This window comes from Rhinoderma darwinii, chromosome 4 (genome assembly GCF_050947455.1).
Source record: "Rhinoderma darwinii isolate aRhiDar2 chromosome 4, aRhiDar2.hap1, whole genome shotgun sequence".
Lineage (NCBI taxonomy): Eukaryota > Metazoa > Chordata > Amphibia > Anura > Rhinodermatidae > Rhinoderma > Rhinoderma darwinii.
The window spans coordinates 373,642,491-373,669,279 of NC_134690.1; the positions used below are offsets into that span (position 1 = coordinate 373,642,491).

Sequence of the window (26,789 nt, forward strand, 5' to 3'; positions counted from 1 at the left end):
TCACACAGTTTTCCAAGGACCCTGAATTGGGGGTTAATAAACCATATTGGAACTGCAATGGCTGCCATTACTATTGGTCATTCATCATGATTCCAGTACTTTATAGAACAATTCCTTCATAGATATTACATGTGATTTTTATGCTGTAATGAAATATATTTCCTTGTTTATTCTCTAGAAATATTTCTTATTTGTAATTCTTTATCATCCTGACAAAAGCCATTCACCACTTATCTGCTTCTTCCACTGATTCCGATCTCTGTTGTAATGCACTTCTAGATTGGAAGGTCTACAGAAAGCCCTATTGATTTTGTGGTAACCGACACTGTTCCAGGAAGCCAGAGCAACACCGATACACAGTCCGTTCAAAGCACCATCTCAAGATTTGCGTGCAGAATCATATGCGAAAGGAACCCGCCCTTCACTGCAAAAATATATGCTGCAGGCTTTGACTCATCCAAGAACATTTTTCTTGGGGTAAAGCTAAAACTGTGTTTATTACTGAACTTTTTGTAATACATTTTTGTATTATTTTTAATAAATTAAAGCATACTTGATTTGCTCTCCGCCCCCCCCCCCCCCCTTTAATAGGAGAAAGCTGCCAAGTGGAAGACTGTAGATGGACAGATGGATGGGTTAACAACAAATGGAGTCCTTGTTATGCATCCACGCAATGGTTTCACCGAGGACTCAAAGCCAGGGGTCTGGAGAGAGATATCTGTGTGCGGAAATGTATTTAGTTTGAGAGAAACCCGCTCAGCCCAACAGAGAGGAAAAATGGTATGTGTAGCCTGGTAGTCACCTGAAAGGTGATTATTTTTTTTTTTAATTTAGGGGTCTATTTTCTCATGCTTGAAATATATTTATAGCACTTTTCAAGTGAATTTAATTTAGTCGAGCTCCGAACATGCTGTTCTTCTAAGAAAAAATGTGAATACTGTTTGATGATTCATCTTAACATGTTTTCCTTTATATAACTGGGCTGTTCTTTGACAGATTGAGTTGAAAAGGCCTGGCATTTGACGTAGTTTCTATTAACCACTAGGCTGCTGTTTTCGAAATCCGTATTTGTGGCATGTTAATAGGAACTTGGGCAAGCACACTTTTCAAAGCTGCCACTTGCGTTGTCTGTGTGGGATTATGATCCCTACTGGTCATTGGAGCACACTATAAACAGGAATAACTCTTCCAAATTTTGTTCCTGTCTCCATTCAGTTTCATCCAAGGGGGTGATTGAAGCACCAATGCAAAATCTGTAACCGGTCGCCCCACCTATCATGTGCCATTTATAAGATCTGTGTTTTCTTATGTGGCAAAGAAGCTTTAGGACCCTCTCCGGGCTGGCACTGCCACATCTGATACCACTCTAGTTACACCGCTAGTTGCATCAGTAGATCATCCTTCTAGTTGATGCGCTCGCAGCAATTTAATGTCCTGTACTCCCATATTTTTAATATAGTGAGTTATTTCTGCATTACACATATGCTCAGGTTTTCATTGGGTCGAGGAGAAAAATATTTTTGCATGCCATCATTTCAGGTTTAAATCATTTATAAGCGATTCATGGTCTCCAAGAAAGGCTAGGTTTACATAGGCCAATTCCAAACCTCACTCCTAATCAGACGGATGTCCAGATAATTTAATATCTGGGCGATGAGCTGAGCTTTGTCTCTACAACAAGTAGTGTTCTTCTCAGTTTGGAACAGGAATTCCCTGCCAGTCATAGTTTACATACTACTATTGTGTTAATACTGGTGATCTGATCTGGAAAAACATTCAAATCATTTACACATCGGGTTTATTTAACCCAACATTGTGTAATCCCAGTTTAAAGATTGGTTACAGAATGTTATAGTTAATAGCATAATTACTGTTTGGTTAAAAATCTGAAGTTTTTAACCAGCTCATACCTGGTTAAATGTGTGGGTGCTTAGAGATGCCAGTATACTTCTCCCAGAACCAGATCTTGGGGGAACTGTATAGGTTGCCCGGCATCCAGCTGAAAAGGACATTTGGGAGGAGCATTGTGGACTGCTGTCTGCTCCTCTCAGCCAATCGGCATTGCTGAGATCACTCCAATGATGCTGAATGGTCACTGACATATTCCAGCAAATATCCTTTTCAGCTTGATGATAGAATATTAGCTGAACCCATTGTTAGTATTGTTTAGATGCCTTTGTTTAAAGTGTCTATCACAGTGGCTTTTTAAAGAGGATGTCTCCGCAATACATCTTCTATTTAAAAAGAAGCTGGCCCCCTCGGACCAGCTCTGAGTCGTGTCTAGCCATACGTTTCCCATCCTCCGATGGCTGAGCATGTATGAGTGCAGAATCCAGTTCCTCCAGACCTGGGGTTCCCTCTCTGACATTGATATGACGTAATAGGACATATACACAGGAGTTGTCCTTTGTATAAACATTTTTTCCTTGTGCTGTATGTTGTCCACAAGTGACTGAAATTCTCACATTTTACAGGTGGAAAATGAAAGCAATGAACTTCAGGACGGCTCCCTCATCGATCTATGTGGAGCAACTTTGTTATGGCGTACTGCTGAAGGGCTTTCCAGAACTCCAACTGTGAAACATTTGGAAGCCCTGAGACAGGAGATCAATGCCGCAAGACCTCAGTGTCCTGTCGGCTTTAACACACTAGCTTTTCCCAGCATGAAAAGAAAGGATGTTGTTGATGAGAAACAACCTTGGGTCTATCTGACCTGTGGACATGTTCATGGCTTCCACAACTGGGGGAATAAAGAGGAACGGGATGGAAAAGACCGGGAATGTCCAATGTGTCGTTCAGTGGGACCATATGTTCCTCTATGGTTGGGCTGTGAAGCTGGATTTTATGTGGATGCCGGGCCTCCAACTCATGCCTTTAGCCCCTGTGGGCACGTGTGCTCAGAAAAAACAACTTCCTACTGGTCCCAGATTCCACTTCCTCATGGTACTCACACTTTCCATGCAGCGTGTCCATTCTGTGCACACCAGCTTTCAGGAGAACAAGGTTACATCAGACTCATTTTCCAAGGACCTCTAGACTAAGTGGCTTTTTTGTCCGACACTGAACACTTAAAGCTAAGATGGGTTTAGTTTGCTCTCCAGTGGACTTTCCTGAGTTACTAGGACCCCTCAGCAAGTTTTCATCAGGAAGGAAGTAAACGACAGAAGCGTGGAGAACCAAGAAGAGAAATGGAAAATGTCTCTCTTTGCAAACAGACATTTCAAAACGGGAATATGCAGATATGATTTAAATGCCTTCATTACTCTTTCTGAATGACCCACCTCAGTATTAAATTATTTTGTGGAAACTGGGGAGAATACAGTCAGCTCAAACTACATTAGTTTACAGTTCAGCATACATTGTAAGATCGCATATGACAATTTTGTATTCCACTTTAGTATGGAAAATTCCCAGTGACTTGATAGAACCGTCCTTCGTATTGACCCATGTACTTTCAATGCTTAAATTAGCCCAGGGACAATTCATCCCAAGACAAAAAAGGACCGTGTTTCTTTACTTTGTTACGTCTCTCCGTCACGGTATGGGACGGGCACTTCTTACCATTGAATCATGTAACAAGTTCACCAGGGGAGTCTGAGGGATCTGTAAATATGCAGCTCATTGATGTCCCCCTTGTTTAGTCTTATCAGATGCTAGTCCGTTTGCATACGTTTGCAACATTTCAGGGTTTTATTTATCGTTCGGAACTTTTATTCAGATTTTTATTCCTGAAGTACTTGTGACATAAGGTGTTTGTTCCTTTTCAGCCATTTTGGGTTTCATAATTTTTTTTGAGCAGGCCAGAACCTTTGCACCCTTGTACACTTGGATATTGTTTGTAGCATAGTATTAATTTTAAAACAAAAGGTAACAAAAAAATAAGCCTTTTTATTGGTGGTGTTTGTGATCATGAAAAACAATACAGACAAACACGATTTTTTTTTTTAAAGAGGCTCTGTCACCAGATTATAAGTGCCTTATCTCCTACATAATCTGATCGGCGCTGTAATGTAGATAACAAGTGGTTTTTATTTTGAAAAACGATCAATTTTGAGCAAGTTATGAACTATTTTAAATTCATGCTAATTAGTTTCTTAATAGACAACTGGGCGTTTTTTAACTTTTTACCAACTGGGCGTTGTACAGAGGAGTGTATGACGCTGACCAGCGTCATACACTTCTCATCGTTCCTGCCCAGCTTCTTTCAATGCACACACAGCGTGATCACGCGGTGCTGTCATTCACAGCGAGATTTCGCTGTGCTGTGTAAGTCCCACAGAAACTTTACAGAAGTGTTGTGAGTGTGAATAGACATCGCATCCTGGCTGGAGGTAAAGTCTATTCATTCTCAAGGCACTTCGGTAAAGTTAATGTGTGAGTAAGTGACAGCACAGCGTGATCTCCCTGTGAAAGACAGCAGTGTGATCTCGCGAGATCACGCTGTGTGTGCAGTGAAAGAAGCTGGGCTGGAACGATGAGAAGTGTATGACGCTGATTGGTCAGCATCATACGCTTCTCTTTACAACGCCCAGTTGGTAAAAAGTTAAAAAAAACGACCGGTTGTCTATTAAGAAACGAATTAGCATAAATCTAAATAGTTCATAACTTGCTCAAAATTGATTGTTTTTCAAAATAAAAACCACTGCTGTTATCTACATTACAGCACCGATCAGATTATGTAGGAGATACGGAATTTATAATCTGGTGACAGAGCCTCTTTAAATTGATTTGCCAGCATAGTTTTTTTTTGCACACACTCAGGAAAAAAATAATTATGTGGGTATCTACAATATTTTCATTGTCTAGGATGAAGATCAGATAGGCATCCAGTTTTAGTTTTGTATCTATTCTGGTATTTGTGAAAAACCAGAGTCAGAAATATCGTCATGGAGGGCATTTTAAAGGGGTTATCTAATTTTAAAAATTATGTCCAGATGGTTTACATGCAGGAATATCTCTGATTTACTAATGTGCTGTCTGTAGCTGCGATGCCTCTGTGAGACAGTCCTACATGCAGTCACATGAGCATGCTCCTGGTCTTCATCTTCTGCCTGTATGAGGTCTCGTATACTGAACAAGTAGTTATATCCCCTCTACCCTTACCTGTAGTATGGGACATCACACATTACATGATTCTTATCGCTTCTGCTCCCTGGTTTCCCCCTTCCATCCCTGCTGGGATATTTTTCACAGATCAGTGTTCGTGTGAAGACCGTGAGTAATTACAGCACTACCTTACACCTTGTAATGTAGGGGCATTGTAGGCAGCTGTATAAAATGCAATGTATGAGAGAAATCATGGAAACTATAGTCCTATATGCCAACATCAAATCAGAGCTGCTATACAGAGCTGGGTAACATAATGAAAATTAATATGAATTACTTGTGAGCTATGGTGGTATCACCTAGTGATCAGTCAGACACATACAGGTACGTTTCTTTATTTCTCCTAACCCTGGATAACCCCTTTAAGATTAACTATATACATTAGATTAATTCCAGCAGATCCACCATGATGTAATGTGTGTGACGGCTGCCAGAACCTCTCTGCTGTCTGCTCTCAGTGGTGGAATGGGCTGTGTTGAATATATATATATATATATATATATATATATATATATACATATATATATATATATATATATATATTGTGAGGGTTTAGCATCAGGAGAGGTTGGTACAGCGGTTTCTTTGTAACCAGAGACAGGGACACCGTGCATTAAAAGTCATAACAGGGCTTTGACTGTGTTTTTATTCTTGTCAAAGAAACAGCCTCTTGTACAACAAGGCAAAATACTAAATAAATCCTGCTCGTCTGAGCACTAACTAAACAAGATATTATCTAACTATACCGAGTGCCTTCCTAACAGGCATTGGACACAAAGTAACACAGGTCTTTACTCATATAGCATACAGGCTACTCCAGTCTACTTTTATACACAGGATACATGTGCAGCTAATTGAGCAGCAGCCTTGTCCTACAAACAGAGATGGACTAGGGATTGGGGAACCCGCCCTGCTCTTCTCCAATCCAACTCCAGGCCCTTTTTCCGGCTTTCCCTTAAGCCGAGATTGGAAGGCTAGAGCTTTCTATTGCAAGAACTACTCATTCCCTGGAGCCTAGGATACATATGACAGGATTCTAGGGGAAATGTACCTTCACTCAATGACTTTACCTGTCACTGTCTCACAATATATATATATATATTTTTTTTTTGTTACCAATTTATTTGTTTCCCTCATTAAGTAGAATGGCATCAGAGGAATCACCAAAACACCCCCTATATGAGCTGACATACATATTTGGCTGAGCCGAATGTGCATGTCTATGGAGGAGGGGGGACATGGGAGGTTATACCGGCCAGTTTGGATATATTTTATCTGGCTGTTATCTTATGACAATGGGTAGCTTTAGTGTGTGCCCAACTTATACAGGAATGGAGGACAGCCATTTTCTTTTTTTTTTCTGGGAATGTAGCCTATCAATCCACTAGGAAGTACGTGGGTATGTGTCGTAAACATAGCAGTTCTTAGTGCATTACATTTTAAAGTAAATGTCCATGTAATAGATTTTTATAGCGGTTTAAGCGGTGTTTTTCTGATACAGTGCTTTAAATCCCCTGCATAGGGGACATAGATTTAATACACAATATTCTGGCTGCATGCAGTCACCACTAGAGGGAGTTTAGGAGCTTACTGTATACATTGAACTCAATAATAACAATATGCAGTAAGCTTCCAAGCTCCCTCTAGTGGTGACTCAAGGTGTGGTGTATGCAAAGGATTTGGTGCTCTGTATGAGAAAAATTGAGCCCTATCCGCTATTAAGTTAGATTAAACAATCACTGGAACGACATCATGATAAAAGGTCTGAAGAATGGCTGCAGTCTGTGCACATGACTGATTCGCGTTTAAGCTTGCTTACTGCACCCAAGAGCTGCTTTGTATTCCGAAATGTAAATAACCTGCAATTATTATTTTTTATATATATATGTAAAGAGTCCATACTGTAAGATTGAGTTATATTTCATTTGCAGCATAATTTATTTACTTGGAGACTGAGATCCGGCTTTCGATTTGGGAGAAATACTTGTAGAGGTTGTAAGCATCTATTCATATTTTATGGTTTATGGGCATTGGGGTTGGAAGCGGGTTAATGGGAACCATCCATGATTTTGCAAAAACTTAATTTAAAAAAGGGAAGAAAAAAAAAAGGATAAAATTGTCTTACTATGCATTTACTTACTGCATAAAAAGATTGTGATTGTAGTTGTCTATGAGTTAATTTTTCTCTTGCTTTTTGTGGCGGCTGTGGCAAGATATTTGGATATGAATGTTAAATTATGCAATTTCTGGTCAGCATTAGGATGACTTCTGTTTCCGGTTTACACCTGCAGCCTGTACATTGGTGATTGTGTATCCACATTTAAAGAGATATCCGGAATATCTTTTGTATTAAGTGGAACATTTTTATTTCACTCATTTATAAAGCATTCCTTCTACAAGAACTCTTTTTTAGAGCTAAGCCATAATTGGTGCCCTTTGTGCAGACAAGCATACTGTGTATGAAACCTACATCGAAAATATCTATGGGGCAGTTACTGAGAAACCTTGAGTATCTTTGCATATTAAATGAATTATGTGAAACTTGACATTCTCCTTATAAGCGTCCAATTTTATTAAAGTGTTTAAGCATGCGACCTCTTAGGAACTGGTTTAACTAATAAAGGAGAACTATAGGGGTGGCCATACAAGGGCGGGTGTTTTGCAGATGAAAGCGAAATGTGATCAATCTAAGGCCTCATTTACACGAGCGTAATATACGCGCGTGCTTTTCACGCGTGTCGTACGCACCTATATTACTCAATGGGGCAGTGCAGACGATGCGTGAATTTTGCGCAGCGTGAGTGTGTTGCGTAAAACTCACGACATGTTCTATAATCGTGCGTTTTTCGCGCATCACGCACCCATTGAAGTCAATGGGTGCGTGAAAACCATGAAGGTCGCACGGAAGCACTTCCGTGCGAACTGCGTGATTCGCGCAAGAGCTGTCAAACAATGTAAACAGAAAAGCACCACGTGCTTTTCTGTTTACAAACATCCGAACGGAGTGTTTTAGACATGAGCGAACCAAACTTTACCGGGTTCGGCCGAACTCGTTTTGACCGAACCCGGCAGGAGACAGTCACTGTGCAGGGTGCTGAAAGAGTTTAAACTGGTTCAGCACCCTGGACAGTGACTTCTGATTCCAATATACGTGAACGTGTAAAAAAAAAAAAGTTCTGACTTACCGATAACTCCCGGCTTCTTCCTCCAGTCTGACCTCCCGGGATGACAATTCAGTCCAAGTGACCAAGCCAAGCACAGGCTGCAGCGGTCACATGGACTGCCGCGTCATCCAGGGAGGTGGGGCCAGATGTCAAGAGAGGCGCGTCACCAAGGCAACGGCCGGGAAGTTCTCGGTAAGTACGAACCGCTTTTTTTTTTTAAACCGGTTACTCGATATGGTGATCGGAATGCACTGTCGAGGGTGCTGAAAGAGTTACTGCCAATCAGTTAACTCTTTCAGCACCATGGACAGTGACTGACGTCGACTAGCCTCATCTCTATGATGGCGGCTGCGCGAAAATCACGCAGCCGCGCATCATACACGGATGACACACGGAGCTGTCAAGTGCCTTTTGCGCACGCAAAACGCTGCGTTTTTTGCGTGCGCAAAACGCACACGCTCGTGTAAATGAGGCCTAAGTATGAGGTGGTAATGGCGTGGCTCTCTTCCATATCAGTACTGCCCATGTAACTATACCCTCACTTGTACTTGATCTAAAGGTAAGGAAAGACACCAAGGCCCAAGCTTTTCCACCAAGTATGGTTACAAAGAGGACCTGCACAGCCAGTAGTTGAAAGCAATAAAATAGTCTCCATCATGTTCTGCAGTATCTTCACTTCTGAAGTCGCATATGTTCTTGTTCACACGTAATGGAATTGCTGCATATTTTCCATCCGGAATTGCGGATGGATAATACGCAGCGGGATGCAGTAGCAGCAAAGTGGGTGTAATTCAACAAATGTTATCCACACGCTGCAGAAAAACTCAGTCCAGAAATTCCCCTGCGGTGCGTAATTTTAATTCCGCAGCATGTTTGGTGCGGAAAGTGGACTGATTTCCTGTGTTTTTTTGATGTACTGCAGAAACAATGGGGAGTTTCTTACAGGAGTGGAAATGACCTCACAGGAAGAAGAAATCTCACCATCACATAGCCCTTGGGAAAAAAACGCACCAAAAATCGGCAGTATTTTCTGCAGTAAAAAAAATGCATGAAACTGTGCAGATTGTCTACTAGTTGATGCGTAAATGCTATGGAAACTTTCTGCAGCAAATACGTTGCGTGTGGACAAGCCCTAGACAATGCAAAGAAAGCCATTGAAAAAAATTGTGCTATGATCAAGACTGTAGAATGCATCTTAGGAACTGTTCACATGTGCGTTGGGGTTTCCATTGTTCTGCTCTGTCAGAAGAACATAACGAAAATACTGGGAGGGCCAGTCCCGTTGAATGCCGGAGTCAGCCGGCGCCAGATGGAACCCATTGACTTGAATGGGTTCCGTTGGGGTATATGTGGTTTTACAGGAAAAAAATAGCACAGCATCCGCTGTATTTTCAGCCAGATCTGCAATGGTGGCCACTAAAAGAGCCTTCCACGCAGATGTGAACAGACCTTTACTTAGTAGGTCTCAGTGTATGTGAGTCTGGTAATACTTCTGGACTGTGAGCAGTTCCCTGCATTGTATCAACCATCAAAGCATCACGTTTGCTCATCGGTGACATTACAGAATTGTCTACATTACTTCTACAGTAACAGGCATTTATACTGTTTTATTGAACACATAAAGGGAGTTTCTGTTGAACAATGTTAGTTAAATGTATGTTGCGGCTAGTTCAAAGTCCCTATTTAACCCTTTCGCTGCCTGGGCAATTTGACATGCACAAAAAAAACTTGAAATATAAAATAAAAAGGCATCCTATAGTACCCATATATTTTCTGAAAGTAGGTATCTGGCCCATTGTGAAAATTCTACCTAGTACTTTAATCTCACTGTCGCCTTCATGCAACTTTGTTTCAACCTGTAACGATTTGTAAAAAATACATAAAAATTCATGTTGGTTTCTTAAAATTTGATCCAAACAGAGCTTAGATGCACAACATCTTCTATAAAAAAAAAAATAGTTAGAGTTCATATATGTCACGTATATATCCTTATGTCTACATGTACATAATCACCACAACTGAACAGGCCAAAAATCTCCACTATCCAGATGGTGGTAGACATTTGCGTCAGTTAAAGAGACTTTGTCACCACATTATAAGTGCCCTATATCCTACATAAGGAGATCGGCGCTATAATGTAGGTGACAGTGATGCTTTTTATTTAAAAAACGATTTAATTTCACCACTTTATTAGCGATTTTTAGCTTTATGCTAATGAGTTTCTTAATGCCCAGCTGGGCGTGTTTTACTTTCGACCAAGTGGGCATTGTACAGAGGAGTGTATGACGCTGACCAATCCGCTTCATGCACTCCTCTCCATTCATTTACACAGCAGCATCGCGTTCTTACTAGAACACGATGTGCAGCCACATACACAGACATTAACGTTAATCAAGTGTCCTGACAATGAATCGACATTACCTCCAGACTGGACGTCATGTGTATTCAGAATCCTGACACTTCTGAATCTTTTCTGTGAGATTCCAGCAAGCCACGCGTAATCTCGCGAGATTACGATGTAAACGAGATTTCGTTTCCGTTGCTGGAAATCTCACAGAAACAACGCCCACTTGGTCGAAAGTAAAAACATGCCCACTTGGGCATTAAGAAACTAATTAGCATAAAGCTAAAAATCGCTAATAAAGTGGTGAAAACAGATTGTTTTTCTAAATAAAAAGCACTGCTGTCACCTACATTATAGCGCCAATCTCCTTATGTAGGAGATAGGGCACTTATAATGTGGTGACAGAGTCTCTTTAACAATTGGTCTCATTAGGCGCAGGCGCTGCCTATATTCTCGCCTCTACTAGGTCAAAAATTACCCCCAAATGTGAAACAGAACACCTATCCTTATTGGTAAAAGAAAAGTTCCTATATAAAATCCCCCCGTCCTTTCTGGGATCACTGGGAGGCTGTGATTGACCTTCCTAGTGCACAGAACTCGCAGCCAATGAGATGTCTCTCCTGCTCCTCCTACACTGAAACTCCTGAAATCTGCAGCTACATCCCCCTCCTCCCCGTCTTCTATTTACTGTTTTACACTAGAGAGCTTGGAGGCAGTGAATGGGGAGCTACAGCCTGCTGGAAGGTAAGGAACATACTACCTTTCTCATGTAACTTGTTTTTCAAAGTATCACATGATCACGATTTTCAGGGACATTCAGGTGGCACCACTACACACCGATGCATCTGAGAGAGGACGACTTGGTGCTTTTTTGCCTTGGATGTATTTCTTACTGCCTTGATTGCTAACATTGTAGGTCCTGTGGAGATGGGGGCCCTGCAGAAGTTGGTACCACATATTAAGGATGAGGCCAATTTCGGCAGGGGCAGCTGTATGGTGTGCCTTTATGGTACGTACACCCTTGGTCAAGTTACTGTTGAACTCTGCATCTTAAAGAGGACCTGTTACTAGGTCATATAAGTTTGCGTTGTTTACTGACCTGAATAGCACTGTCTCCCTGATTTCCAATGTTGTTTTCTTTCCCTAGACACACGCGCGCACGCACACACACACACACACACACACACACACACACTTCTACGGAGATATTGCCTGCTATTGTGTTGGCTCTCTCTATACTAATTTGCTGTAGTAGGCAACAGGACGTGAATTACACTCCAGCTGTCTTGCGTGGATTGGTTAGCATCAGAGACAGGAAAGCTAGGTCCACCCCGCTGGCTAACTACAGCAAATTAGCATATAGGGAGCCAACACATCAGTAGAATGGGGGGGGGGGGGAGTCTAGGAAAAAAACTAAAACCAGCGATGGAATCAGGGAGACCGCACTATTCAGGTCAGTTAAAGAGAACCCTTCACTTCCCCATACATGTGCAGCGGAGTGCAGCATGTAATGGGGAGGGCTGCACAAACCCTGGGGCACATTAAAAAAAAATTCTACCTCTCTCCGTTATTTAGATTTCGGTGCCATTGTATTTGGTGCCCAATATTTAAATAACCCCCTGAACAGGCAAGGGGGTGTGTTACTATGGCTGTGACACTGTCCTATCAGATATGGACAGTGCCACAGCAAGAGCGGGGAGAGAGCGTGTGATTGCAGTCTTTTCACCCGAACTGGCAAGGGGGCGTGTCACTGCTACTTACAGTGTAAGAGTTGGGGAGAGGAGAGTGTCTCATCTCTTCAGCTCTTGAGAGATCAGTCTTGTACTTTGTCTGCTGAACTGGCAAGGGGGCATGCCACTGCTACGGACAGTGTAAGAGCTGGGGAGCGCTTACACTGTCCGTAGCAGAGACACGCCCCTTTGCCAGTTCGGCAGACAAAGTACAAGACTGATCTCCCCAACTCTTACACTGTAAGTAGCAATGACACGCCCCCTTGCCAGTTCGGCAGAAGACTGATCTTGAAAGCTGAAGAGTGAGAGAGTGTGTGTGCGCGCGCACTCTCCTCGCTCTTGCTGTAACACTGTCCATATCTGATTGGACACTGTCACAGCCATAGTAACCCGCCCCCTTGCCAGTACACGCCCCGTTGACTGTTCAGGGGGTTATATAAATATCGGGCACCGATATCTAAATAACGAAGGGAGGTAGAATTTTTTTTTAAAGTGCCCCAGGGTTTGTTCAGCCCTCCACATTACATGCTGCACTCAGCTGCACATGTATGGGGAGGTGAAAGGTTCTCTTTAAGGCTATGTTCAATTTATATGATCTAGTGACAAATCCTGTTTAACTATAATCTGGCATAATGTATAAACTCTGGAAGTCATTTAATACATCATTTATATTTAGTCAATATAGAAAGTTTCAAGTACACAAATCAGATAAATATACCATGAAAATAGGTTCTTATAAGGAACTACACACCACTATTAAAGCACAGAAGAGTTGGGTCACATTCGGTTATATATTGTGTTCTGGTTTGTATCTGTAAATACTGATACGAGGATCTTTACTGGAACTGACGTTTAGAATCCAGTAAAATTATCATAAAGACTTGACAGTAGATGGCACCTGCAGGATTCCTTGTGCTACCCTGGAGAATACATGAAAATCTTAATTCTATTCAGAGATATCCAACTCAGGAAATCTACATCACAACTCTCGTCATCTAGCACCTCTGATGTAACTTTAGCTGTGTTTCCCCAGACATTGACAGGTTGTTTGTCGGCACATAATTTATGCAGCCGATAAAATTGTTGTCGGCAGCACAGCTCCCCGTGTAAACCGAGTGATGTACTGCTGACAATGATGCAAATGCATGGGGACCGAACGATCGTTCACCTCCATACAATATCCATAAAGTATCAGCCCGTGTAAAGGGGCCTGTAAACAAGAGCCGATTGACTTGTTATATCGGCACTTATTATGGGCAGAAACCTGCTCCTGTAAACCGGCCTTAACACTCTACAGCAGTGGTCACCGACCCGTGGCTCTCCATGTGTTGTAACATTAGAACTCCGTGCTTTCCGGGACAGCCGCAGACTCGGAGTTGTAATTGTGCAACAGCTGGAGAACCACAAAAGATTTAAATGAGAAATTAATACAGTATCTCACATAATGGGCAGATTTACGAACGTTATTGCGCCTAAAACTTGTCGTAAAATGTGGTGGATTTTTGGTGCGTAATATTGCATCAAGTGTTAAACCTATTTATGAAGCAAATTCACCAAAAAGAACAGATGTTTGTGCCCCACCTTTTAAGTGTCTCAAAAAGGTGGTGTGGCTTAAAGAGACTGTCACCAGGTTTATGCTCCCCTGTCTGATGGGAGCATAAAGTAGTGCCAGAGACCCTGATTTCAGCGATGGGCCACTTAATAATATTTCGTTTTCATAAAATCCCTGTTAATATCCCTTAGCGTGAGCGGAGCCAGGAGTCCTCTTACTGATGTCCTCAGGAGGTTTTGATATTTATGAGCTTGGCTCCGCCCGTTGATTGACAGCTTTCTTGCTGCGCACAATATGACGTGAAAGCTGTCAATCAACGGTGGGTGAGGGAGCCACAGTTCATGAATATGATCAGCTCCCACTGCACGAGATAAACAGATTTTTGTGAAATCGACTGAATATCACAAAGTAGGTCCGGGTCTCTGGCACTACTTTTTCCTAACCTCGGGGCAGCAAACAACTGGTGATAGGTTCCTTTTTAATTGCACCCAAAACTGTGGTGCGCTAAGCCAACCAAGAGGTGGTGAAAGGAACAGAAAAGTGTCTAACGTCTAGCAAGATGCACCAAATTTATCATGGAGCCAGCACCACTGTGATAAATTTGGCGCATTGTCTGACTGCCTGATGTAAGATTACGCTGCCTAAATCTTAGACTGCATCAGTAAATCTGCCCTAATAAGTCTAAAGCAGGGGTCTCAAACTCGGCCGGGTAAGTGGGACACATATAGAAAAAATGGGAAGTTGACGGGCCGCATTGCTTTCAGTTATTTGAACTAAAATTTGAGTTTTCCAGTTTGTGTCGCTAAATACAGTGCGGCGGCTCAGTTGGCAGTGTTTGGCAGACACATGTCGAGATTGGGCAGCCCCTTTTTAGATCCTGCCCTCTGTGGATGCTGCCACAGTGCCCTCTGTGAATGCTGCCACAGTGCCCTCTGTAGATGCTGCCGCAGTGCCATCTGCAGATGCAACACACCCCTAGATAATGCCAGTGTCCTCTGTACATACTGCCACAGTGCCCTCCGTAGATGCTGCCACAGTGCCCTCTGTAGATAATGCCACACACACCCCAAGTAGATAGCTCCATTGGGGCTCCCTCTAGGAGTGGAATCCCCAGCCAGAGCGTTGCCGACGCTTTGGCTGGGGATTTCTCTACTGTTGGAGCCCCTGACATACACAGTGACGTCATGGGATCCTCCTGGACCGGAATGTGATATCAGGGGCAACCCCAGAGCCGGAGTTCCGGAGCAGAGCACTAGTATAGGCCCTGCGCCGGAACTCTGGGGAAGCCATTAACATCAGTGTCCATATATGGACAGTGATGTCAGGGGCTTGCCCAGAGCTGGAGTCCCGGAGCAGGGACGCTTCTAGAACTCTTTCTTGGATTCCAGCTCTGCTCCTGACATCACTGTCCATATATGGACATGGATGTCAGGGGCAACCCCAGAGCTGGAGTCCCGGGCAGAGCGCTAGTAGGCTCTTTCGGGGACTCCAGCTGTGTTCCTGACATCACTGGGACTCCTGCTCTGGGGAAGCCCCTGTCATCACTGTCGATGTATGGACAGTGATGTCAGAGGCTTCCCCAGAGCTGAGCCGATACTAGCGCTCTCCCCGGGACACCAGCTCTGGGGAAGCCGCAGACATCGCTGTCCCTATGTGGACAGCGATGTCAGAAGATTCCGCAGAGTCCCGGAGCAGAGCCTATACTAGCGCTCTGCCCGGGACTCCGCTCTGGGGAAGACCCTGACAACACTGTCCATATATGGGCAGCGATGTCAGGGAATTCCAGAGTCCCAGAGCAGTGTCTGTACTAGCGGCTCTGTGTCCCGCGGGTTGCAGATGACAGCCCCAGGGGCCGCATGCTGCCCGCGTGCCTGAGACCCCCTGGTCTAGAGCTACTTGCTCTTCTAGATTGTTCCCAAATTGACAAAATTTCCTTTAGAATTTTATGGGAATGTTCCTATTGCTGAGAAGCAGAAAAACTGGTTTGAACTCCTATGTACGTCTTTAATCTGTGCCGTATGCTGTGGCACTTTTCATACCTCATGACCTCAGAGTCCATACAGATTTATAGAACCGGTTGTACAACAGTTTGTCTGATTTTTTTTCTCCAGCTATCATATCTGAAGAATTTCTGCGGCAAGCCATAAACTCTTTATATTACAACACTGCAATCTTCAATATGAATGTGTGGACATTTACTGGCCTTCAAAAGATCTGAAACTATTAAAAAGGGGACCAATATATGTTAATCAATGGCTTCTCGGGATACTAAATATGTGTAGAGAACGTATTCTATGTATAGATATTCCAAAATAATACAAACCAGTACTGATCATGATATTCTCCTCTTCATGTATTCTGTTATGTACTATATTGCTTCTGTTTGTGACCCAGGAGGCATCCATTGTGCCCCTTATCCTTCTTCCCCCATAAAAGCATGGACTATAGAATTAAGGGGGTTTTACACAGAACTATTATCGGGCAGACAAGCGTTCATAGAATGCTCGTTGCAGATAATTGCCCAGTGTAAAAAGGGCAGCGATCAGCAGATGAATGATCGTCGACCGACCGTGCCCGTAATTACCGGTTGTAATTACAGGCACGGTTGTGTGCATGGGGCCTTACCGTTTGCACAGCCAGATTTGTGTAAGAGAGGGAGGTGGAGGAGACACAGGTATGCACATGGCTTCTATCTCTTCCAGGACTTCACTAGTGACAGCTACATTACCTTCAGCATCAGCTCCAATATCCCCAGTTCAGCAGTCACTCTGCAGCCAGTCAGCACAACTCTTAGGCCCTATGCACACGGCCGTGCCTGTAATGATTGCGGGCACGGCCGGCCGCCGACTGCTACCCGCATTTTCGGGCCGCGCTCTCATACAAAGTATGGGAGCATGGCACGCAAAATGCAAAAGAACGGACATGTTCCATCATTTTCTGAACATTTCTGCGGCATGGATACCCATCCGTAGTGATACGGAAAGGTGTTCGCGGCCAATAGAATTGAATGGGTCCGTAATTGCGGACCGTGTTACGGTCCGCAATTACGAAGAATTTTGTGGTCGTGCGCATGGGACCTTAGAAAATGTGAAAGATTACTTCTGACAGGACAGAAGCATTGTGTTCACACAGTGGGACTGGAATGATGACTCTGGGATACTTTGGAGGCATTCCCTGACTGATCAAAAACTGGAGTCCCACTTTACAGTTTAAGACGCACAGGGCTAGAGCATTGAGAAAAAGGGATGAGAGTAGAAAAAAACACCTCATGGGGAACACCCACTGAGCTCTAAATTTACTGCTCCGCAATCAGGCGTTTAACAATAAGAGACAGAATTTAACCAACATCAGTGGTGTTTCTTCACTTCCTGCAAATAGTTTGTGTTGGGACATCATTGCACACAGTCTTTGGCATTGTAAAATACCTATATAAGTGTCGTGTGACATAATATTTTCGCTGCAAGACATTAGGTGACAATGTGGCATCTCCGGTTGCCTTAAAAGGGTTGTATCAATAAAAAATTATCACCTTTCTACGGGATAGCTGATTAGTTTTTGATCATTGGGGGCCCCACCGATCCTGAGAAGGGGAGTCCCGAACGTTGAATGGATCTGCGGTCGAGCACTCTCTCACTCGCTGTGTATAGGTGATAATTTTTTATTCTGGGAATACACCTTTAAAGTTAGCACTCCGAAACAGGCTTAGTATATATGCATTACAATAATACCATACAAAACAGCTTGTATACATGCAGTATAAGATTCTAAAGTCAAAATTTTAATTTTTCATATTTTATACTTCTCATCCCTTCAGCCCACTTCATAGCTGAAACTTGAATGGTAAAGAGAGGAGAAAATCTGTTGCTGGATGAGTTGGTACATCACCCCAATATAACCGACAGTTCACTGTATTCCTTAAGGCACATGAGTTCTTAGGCAGCGCTGGGGTTCCCTTTTTCACACTGCCATTGGATCCTCCATCGGCAGTTCCGTCACATTTGACAACAAGATTAGCAGCTTAGCGTGCAGCTGTAGTCTAGCCGTCAAAATGCCAGAATCCCAATGGATCCTATTATTATTTTTTCCATTGAGATCCATAACGATGGTTCCGGAACAGCATAGCGGTTTCCATTTTAAACAGAAGCCACAACCTAGATGTGAACGAAGCCTAATTTTGCCAGGCCAACCACTCCTGGGAAGATTCACCACTGTTCCAAGCCTTCTCCTTTTGTAGATTGTGGTTCGATGGAGTCCCAGAGACTTTGTAACATTGATTACAAAGTTATTGAGGAGTTCCTTAACAGCCAGGTCAATGTATGGCTGAAAGTATTAGATGTTACTATCCCTTTAAAAAAACTAATTTGGCTCCATTCAAGCCCTGTTAAATCAGAAACCTTCAAATATATTTAAGTAAATGTCGAATTTTCATCAAACGCTCCATGGTCTATTACACCACCACAAATGAGCGTGATGAAGTAGTGTTCATGGATTGTTAACGTTTCACTCCAGCTGCCTCTGAATTAATGGCGTATTCATGGTTCTGACCCAGCTGCTCGCCCTTCCTAATGACATTCTTCTATTTGATTTTCAACTAGTGCTATGTATTCACGAAACACAACTGCACTGAATGGTTATTTATAAAATGTACAAGACGCGTCAATTACATCTCCTTTCACACAAAGACTTCTCATTAAACATTCTGCATCCGTAGTCGCATGTGTATATACATGAGAGACAACACTAAATCGTCTCTGTCCCCAAAACACCAACCTAATCCTCTACGTGGATTAATATGAGCCAAAAATGATGCATTAATGTGTTAATTATGTTATTCCTACACAATGGGATGGGAGGAGGTTTTCGCAAATTATTCCTTCACGAACGCTACACTAGATCATGGCTGTCATTTGAAAAATATAATTTTCAAGTTATAGTCCCTTAAATTGCTTGCTATGTATTGATTTTATTTGTCACATTAATATTTTATTTACATGTAATTAAAGGGATATTACCGGTTTAGCATCTAAAGCTTATTCATTTTAAATTGAAAGGGTATTCTTTCTGTATTAAATCCTCACAGTTTTCAAGATCTCTGCTTTCAGTACTTGTTTATTGCCAGGGTATAAAATTCTGTCCGTGGTTATGTGATGGACACTGCTTATTACAAAACAGAGCACTGAAATACATACGGTAAGGCTGTGGTCAGACGCCATGGATCACGTCAAAACACAAATGGACTGTGACGTAAGAAGGCAGCATAAGGTTATGTTCCCAGGGTGCATAAAAGTGTGCAGAACATCCGACCCAGGACCCGCAGGGAGTTCTGGCCAAAAAAACACCAAATTGTGGTGCAGATTTTAGGCCAGAATCTCAGCTGCGTTAAACAGTCCTGGTAAAAAAGAAAAGAAAATACTTCCCTCCTCCCCTCCCCCACCCAGGCATTGTCATCCCTCTCCCCCTCCCCCACCCGGGTGTTGTCATCCCTCTGTTCTCCGTGCAGCTCGGTCTGCTTTGATGACGATGCAGCCCATGTGACTGCTGCCGCTCGTGATTGGCTGCAGTTGCACGCGGATAAAAAGTCGTCCTAGGAGGCCAGGCTGCATGGAGAACAGAGGGACGCGCCGCTATGACAATGCCAAATATTGTGTTTTTTTGTTAATTTTAATTTAAAAAAGGGTTTTGTTTTTTTAAGATTTGCATTTTTTGCAGCAGAATCGCAGCGTTTTCACTGCAAAAATCGCAACATATACTATTGCGTGTTTTACCTCCTCATTGAATTCAAAAGGGAAAACCTGCAATGTTGCAACCGCACCGCATGTCACTTTATAAGGGCATGGCCACACTTGGTGGATTTCCTCCGCAACTGTCCGCATCAATGCCGCACAGAATCTGCGTTGCAGATTCTGCGGCGGATCTGCCCAAAATGTGCAGTAAATTGATGCGGACTAGCTGCTGCGGACTGCGGGAAAAGTGCTTCCCTTCTCTCTATCAGTGCAGGATAGAGAGAAGGGACAGCACTTTCCCTAGTGAAAGTAAACGAACTTCATACTTACCGGCCGTTGTCTTGGTGACGCGTCCCTCTTTCGGCATCCAGCCCGACCTCCCTGGATGACGCGGCAGTCCATGTGACCGCTGCAGCCTGTGATTGGCTGCAGCCGTCACTTAGACTGAAACGTCATCCTGGGAAGCCGGACTGGAGACAGAAGCAGGGAGTTCTCGGTAAGTATGAACTTCAATTTTTTTTACAGGTTGCTGTATATTGGGATCGGTATTCACTGTCCAGGGTGCAGAAACAATTACTGCCGATCGCTTAACTCTTTCAGCACCCTGGACAGTGACTATTTACTGACGTCTCCTAGCAACGCTCCCGTAATTACGGGAGCCCCATTGACTTCCTCAGTCTGGCTGTAGACCTAGAAATACATAGGTCCAGCCAGAATGAAGAAATGTCATGTCAAAAAAGCAAGACGCATCCGCAGCACACATAACATGTGCATGACAGCTGCGGACTTCATTGTGGAACTTAGAATCTCCATTGAAGTCAATGGAGAAATTCCGCCATGAGTCCGCAACCAGTCCGCCACAACTCCGTAACATCCCTTGCATGCTGCGGACACCAAATTCCGCACCGCAGCCTATGCTCCACAGCGGAATTTTACGCATCGTCTAAACGAACACTTCTAAATAGAAGTGGAAGTCAATGGAGAAACGGCTCCGCTGCGGATTAACGCTGCGGAGTGTCCGCAGCGGAATTCAAGTGAAATTCCGCCACGTGTGAACCCAGCCTAAAAGTTTTTGCAGCATATTTTTTCTGCAGCGTGTAAATGAGATTTATTCAAATCTCATCCACTTGAGATGGATTTTCCGCACAGAATTCCGTTGCGGAAATTCCAAAGCGTTCAGACTACGTTGGAACCCAGCCTTAGGGTATGTTCACACGCAGTGTTTTCAGGCGTATTTCAGGGCGTTTGCGCCTCGAAAAACGCCTGAAAAAATGGAAGCTGAACGCCTACAAACATCTGCCCATTGAAATCAATGGGAAAAACATCATTTAGTTCATACGGGGCATCTTTTTATGCTACTGTTTATAAAAAAGAAGCGGAAAAAGACGCTCCGTAAAAAGAAGTAGCATGTCACTTCTTGAGGCATTTTTTTTAGCTAATTTTTCAATTGAACACTATGAAAAACGCCTCAAACAAACGCCTGAAAAGAAGCCTCAGGGTATGTTCACACACTGAGTCAAAAATGTCTGAAAATACGGAGCTGTTTTTACAGCCGGTTTTGGAGCTGTTTTCAATAGAGTCTATGAGAAACGGCTCCAAAAACGTCCCAAGAAGTGACCTGCACTGTCGGAGCAGAACGCCATTTTTCCCATTGCAATCAATGAGCAGATGTTTGAAGGCGTTCTGCTTTAGATTTTTCGGCCGTTTTTTGGGGCGTTTACGGCCCGAAAAACGGCCGAAAATAGGCCGTGTGAACATACCCTCAAAAGAAGCTCCTAATTTCATTTTCAGCTTCAAAAACGCCTGAAAATCAGAGGCTGTTTTCTCTGAAATCTGCTCCATATTTTCAGACGTTTCTTGTTAAGCGTGTGAACTAACCCTAAGGGTATGTTCACACGCAGTAGCAAATTACGTCTGAAATAACAGAGCTGTTTTCGCCTCAAACAAACGCCTGAAAAGAAGCCTCAGGGTATGTTCACACACTGAGTCAAAAATGTCTGAAAATACGGAGCTGTTTTTACAGCCGGTTTTGGAGCTGTTTTCAATAGAGTCTATGAGAAACGGCTCCAAAAACGTCCCAAGAAGTGACCTGCACTGTCGGAGCAGAACGCCATTTTTCCCATTGCAATCAATGAGCAGATGTTTGAAGGCGTTCTGCTTTAGATTTTTCGGCCGTTTTTTGGGGCGTTTACGGCCCGAAAAACGGCCGAAAATAGGCCGTGTGAACATACCCTCAAAAGAAGCTCCTAATTTCATTTTCAGCTTCAAAAACGCCTGAAAATCAGAGGCTGTTTTCTCTGAAATCTGCTCCATATTTTCAGACGTTTCTTGTTAAGCGTGTGAACTAACCCTAAGGGTATGTTCACACGCAGTAGCAAATTACGTCTGAAATAACAGAGCTGTTTTCGCCTGAAAACAGCTCCTGATTTTCAGGCGTTTTTTAACAACTTGCGTTTTTCGCTGCGTTTTTTTTACGGACGTTATTGGAGCTGTTTTTAACTGGAGTCAATGAAAAACGGCTCCAAAAACGTCCCAAGAAGTGACATGCACTTCTTTGACGCGTCTTTTTACGCACCGTCTTTTGACAGCAACGCGTAAAATTACACCTCGTGGGAACAGAACATCGTAAAACCCATTGAAGGCAATGGGCAGATGTTTGTAGGCGTAATGGAGCTGTTTTTTCAGGCATAATTCGAGGTGTAAAACGCCCAAATTACGTCTGAAAACTATGAATGAAGAGATCTTGAAAATTGTGAGGAATTGATGGCGAAAGTATATTGGATAATAGCATAACTTTTTATTATACAAAGAATAAACTTTATTTGCTGAAACCGGGATACTACTTTAATGGTGAAATCACGATTGTCCTCTTGTGTCAAGATCTTAAAAATCCTACTCCGCAGCTTCCTAGTTATATCTGTTTCTGGGAAACCTGAGTGACAGCCAAAAGTTTGGTGACCGTTCACGAGATAGCTATAATGGCAGCCATATTGGTTGTCACCCAACTAGCAGACGGATGGGTAGACTTTTCAAAACCCTGAAACAAGAGGATAATTCAATGATGTTTTTACTTTAGGGTGGAAATACTGTTTAATTCTTTATTCACATCATACATCATGTAGTTATTCGTAGATGGGGAGACTGTTTCCAAACCGCACATGTGGTTTATATAATTCATCACTTCTGTCCAAGATAAATATTTGCATTTCTATCTTCTCGCAGTGCACCGTACTTACATTTTTTTCATGGCTATTACACATTTCAAATGTCCAATGTTGTTTACATCGCTCATCCTCAAATATACCACGCTTTGAAGATTAACCGATGTGACCCTCTAGGAGGAAATTCACACAACAAAATGTCCCACAGAAATGACTTTTTTTCGAACGTATTGGAGGGCGTATCAAGGGCGTACTATGGAGGCAGACTATACTACAGCTGGAATGGGGCCCTTAGAGAGAGGCGGTCCGGCCCTGGCTAGTCCCATCCTCTTACATTTCAGGTGGCAGGTATCTGTACAGGACTCCTCTCTAGAAGAACCGCATAGTTAACAAACAAGGGGAAATAGGCCCAAGGGCCATTGAACAGCCATAGAGGGTGTTATTTACTTGGCCCAAATCCAGTGCCACGTACCGGTGAGCGGCCGTGGCTCCTGCCGATGGCTGCGTACGGTTACTAGGAAACCGGACGCCTCCATCACTTCTGCTCCTGAATTCCTGCTCCGGATACTTAGCGGCATCACATTGCTAATGTAACCACTGATCACAGATGATGTCAGGCCTGGCGGCCTATTGAAAGTGGAATCGACTGCCATGGATTACCTGGTAGTTGGTGTTCTTTTTCTGGCTCTTGCTCCTGTGCGTTGCTGTTGACTGCTGTGTTTGATCCTGATCTCGGCTTTGTTCTTGACCACACTCCTGCCTCGTCTTTCTGATTGTCAGCCAGGTACCTGTTGACCTTTTCCTGGCTCTGACCCTTGACTATGTTTCTGAATACTCGTCCTCTGGTTTATTGCATCCTGTCCGCTGGTAAAGACCCTTGGCTCTGTTCCAGAGCACGCTATTACTATATCAGCGCTACTGCTGTCAAGTTGTGACTATACTGGTGACCGCGACCTGGAGATACTGTAGCAAAGTCCATACCTCCTTGCGAAGGTTAATGGTGAAGACCAGGGGTTTTCTTGGACTCCGTACCCCAGTATAGCCAGCGCCAAACGGATTACGGCTGACCATAACACCTGACATTGTGATAGGGGCTCATTTTGATCTTTGCTATGGTGAGCCCTGTTTTCTATGCACACCACTGTACCTTACAGCAAGTTCCTATGTCAGAATTGCCCTCATGGCAGAGTAGGCCTTGTTGGGTAATTGGAGAGATAAGACGTGGTCAATGTCTATTCTAAGACTTTGTTCACATCTGCGCCAGGGTCACGTTCTGTCTGAGCTTTCCGTCGGAACGGGACCCTGACTGACACAAACGGAAACCAAAGGTTTCCATCACAATTGATTTAAATGGCGACGGATCCGGTCCCACGCTATTGATTCAGTCAAAAACGACGGAACCCTTGCACAACTGAGACAAACGGAAACCATTGGGACCGGATCCGTCACCCTTGAAATCAATGCCTGTGCTTTCCGTTTGTGTCAGTCAGGGTCCTATTCCGACGGAACGTGACCCTGATGCAGACGTTAATGAAGCCTAACATGGACATGACCGATGGTCTCTGAGTCGACTGTGTCATGTAGAGATGTTTGCCAATAGAAGTGCTACTACAATAATCTAAAATCAGTCAGTAAATATTTGTAGATGAATACAATGTGGTCATGATGTTTGTTAAATGAGTCACGTCTGTATAGGCTGCTATGAGGATGCAGTACTACACACATTGATCTCTATATATTTCTCTGTATAGTTAAAGAGGACCTGTCATGGTGTTGAAAACACATTCCTCCCCTTATTCCCAGCCTCCTGAATCCTGCGATGTAAATTTTTTTCTTATTGCCCCCCATGTCCCAATAAGACCCCCGCTCCATTTGTCTCCTAATATGCTAATTCTGAGTAACAGTACCGAACCATGAGAAGTAAATATACAACATTAAAATGTTTAGGCTAGAGCTATACACGCAGCCTGATGGTTCCCGATTTCCTGCAACTGTCATGTCGCGGGAGCAGCAACCAGCGGGTCGCAACGCGGGCACATTGAATTTCATTACCTGTGATGCAGGAAGGCGACACATCAATCTTTGGCTGCACAACCTGTGTCACGGCCAAAGTCGCCGTGTAACCCTAGCTTTATTCAGATGACTGCAGTCTAGAAACTGCAAACAGTCCTTTCATTGTATTAATTCTGTGTGGTTTAATACGTAGGTGAACAATGAATATGTCTGGTCTGCACTGGCTGAATATATATATTATGCTGAAAATAGATTAATTTGGCAAAAAAATAATTTCACAATCACATTAAATTGTAGTTTCGCCTTCCCTGGTAATTACTGGAGTTGAAACAACAATTATTCTGGATATAATGATAGGATTAACGTTCCAAAGCTATCAGCAATAAGAGGAGGAGGCCGGAAATAAGCCATGAATCATACATGTTGAGTGCCTCTGATCTAGAGGTGTGAGATACAGCAGCAGACAATTTATCATGACCTTATTACCACTAGAAAACACTGGGGAAACCAATATATAGTTCAGCAGATTAGTTTAGTTAGACCTCAACGGTTAATGCTTCGGAGTATAAAACATCATAATGGTAACCGCCTCTAAGTTGGGTTTAAAACACGACAAGGAGCTTTGGAATAAATCTAATAGTCAAGTACAGAAAATGAGCACAAATGCTTTAATTTACATTAATGCATTTAGTTGCATTGCTCTTGGATTTGAATGCGTGTACTAATGACTTACAAATGTAGCAAACTTTAACTTGACGCTGATAACTTGGTGCAGCGTGCCAACAGCGTCCCCCAAGTGAAAGTGCAGATAAAAGGAACGTAAATGTAACTTATTTTGCAATTGAAAGTAATTAGTGAAAACTTCTTTCTCTAGATATTAACTATTGTTCTTTGAGCTGGCGCCCCCTGCTGTTTCCTGTATCTCCCTCCCTGTACATCCAGCGATGCTGTACCTGGAGGACAGGCATGCTCAGTGTTAAGGGGCTTTTACACTGGGCGATTATCATGTAGACGAGAGTTCATATAATGCTCGTTGCCGATAATTGCCCTGTGTAAAAAGTGCAGCGATCAGCAGATGAACGATCATCTGCTGATCGTGTCGTTTTAAAATGTTTTAATATTATCGTTGTCGGCAGCACATCTTCCTGTGTAAACAGGGAGTAGCCCTGCCGACATGATAATAATATATAGGGACCAACGATCGTAGTAACGACCGCTGTAAAAGGCCCTTTATTTTCTCTGTGGCTGGATCTAGAGAAAACTTAGCGGCACAAGAATGCACTAAGGTGGGAAGCTACCAACCTTTCCACAGCAGTTTTCTGGATGATTGAAAAATTGAAGAAAATTTGGACCAACGGCGCTGCTTAAATGAAGGTATTTAGCAATAGGAAGATTTAGACGACCATCTGAATAAAGGGACTTTATTGTCGAGATAGGCTACGCGTTTCAACACTGAACCGGCGTCTTCCTCAGGCCAATACAGACTGTGCGGTTTCCAGCCTATTTATACATACAAAAAGGCAAGGAAAAGACCACCAGAACAGACAGGCTAAAGGTCACAAGAAAAAAACAGGATTAAAATAACAGCGAGAACATACATGAATAATAGTTTTACATATAAAAGAAGGGGATGACGATGATATTCTAAAGTACTTCACGTAATACGAGTGCATATCAGTTATGCCAGATTCATTATACCGTTTTACTAAGAATTTTTGAACGAACAGATTATTATATATGTATATTGTGAAGGATCATACAATCAATTTGTTAATTATACATGTGTGTTTGATCTAAAATAATATAATAATAAAATATTAAAATATCAAAAGACTAATGAGTCAAGCGTCGCTGGTTGTCAAAACGACAGAAAAAACTACGGAAGCCGGGGAGGGACACAAACCAACGTTGGACCCCATAATGAACCGCACGAGACCGCGGAGCTTAGCAGTGGAGGACCTGAATGGAACTAGGATGTTAGGAACGGTAAGTACTA

The 26,789-nt window shown here is 43.0% G+C and overlaps 1 protein-coding gene across 2 annotated transcripts in view; it reads left to right on the plus strand.

The window, feature by feature from the left end:
* Nucleotides 1-3,976, plus strand: part of PELI1 (pellino E3 ubiquitin protein ligase 1) — a 49,783-nt gene extending 45,807 nt beyond the window's left edge. For both annotated transcript variants that reach the window (XM_075863136.1, XM_075863137.1), the window contains exons 5-7: nt 280-477; nt 592-780; nt 2,475-3,976. In XM_075863136.1, coding sequence (XP_075719251.1) covers nt 280-477; nt 592-780; nt 2,475-3,041 — 954 coding nt within the window. In that variant the 3' untranslated portion in view covers nt 3,042-3,976. The remainder of the gene's footprint in view (nt 1-279; nt 478-591; nt 781-2,474) is intronic.
* Nucleotides 3,977-26,789: the final 22,813 nt, after the last annotated feature.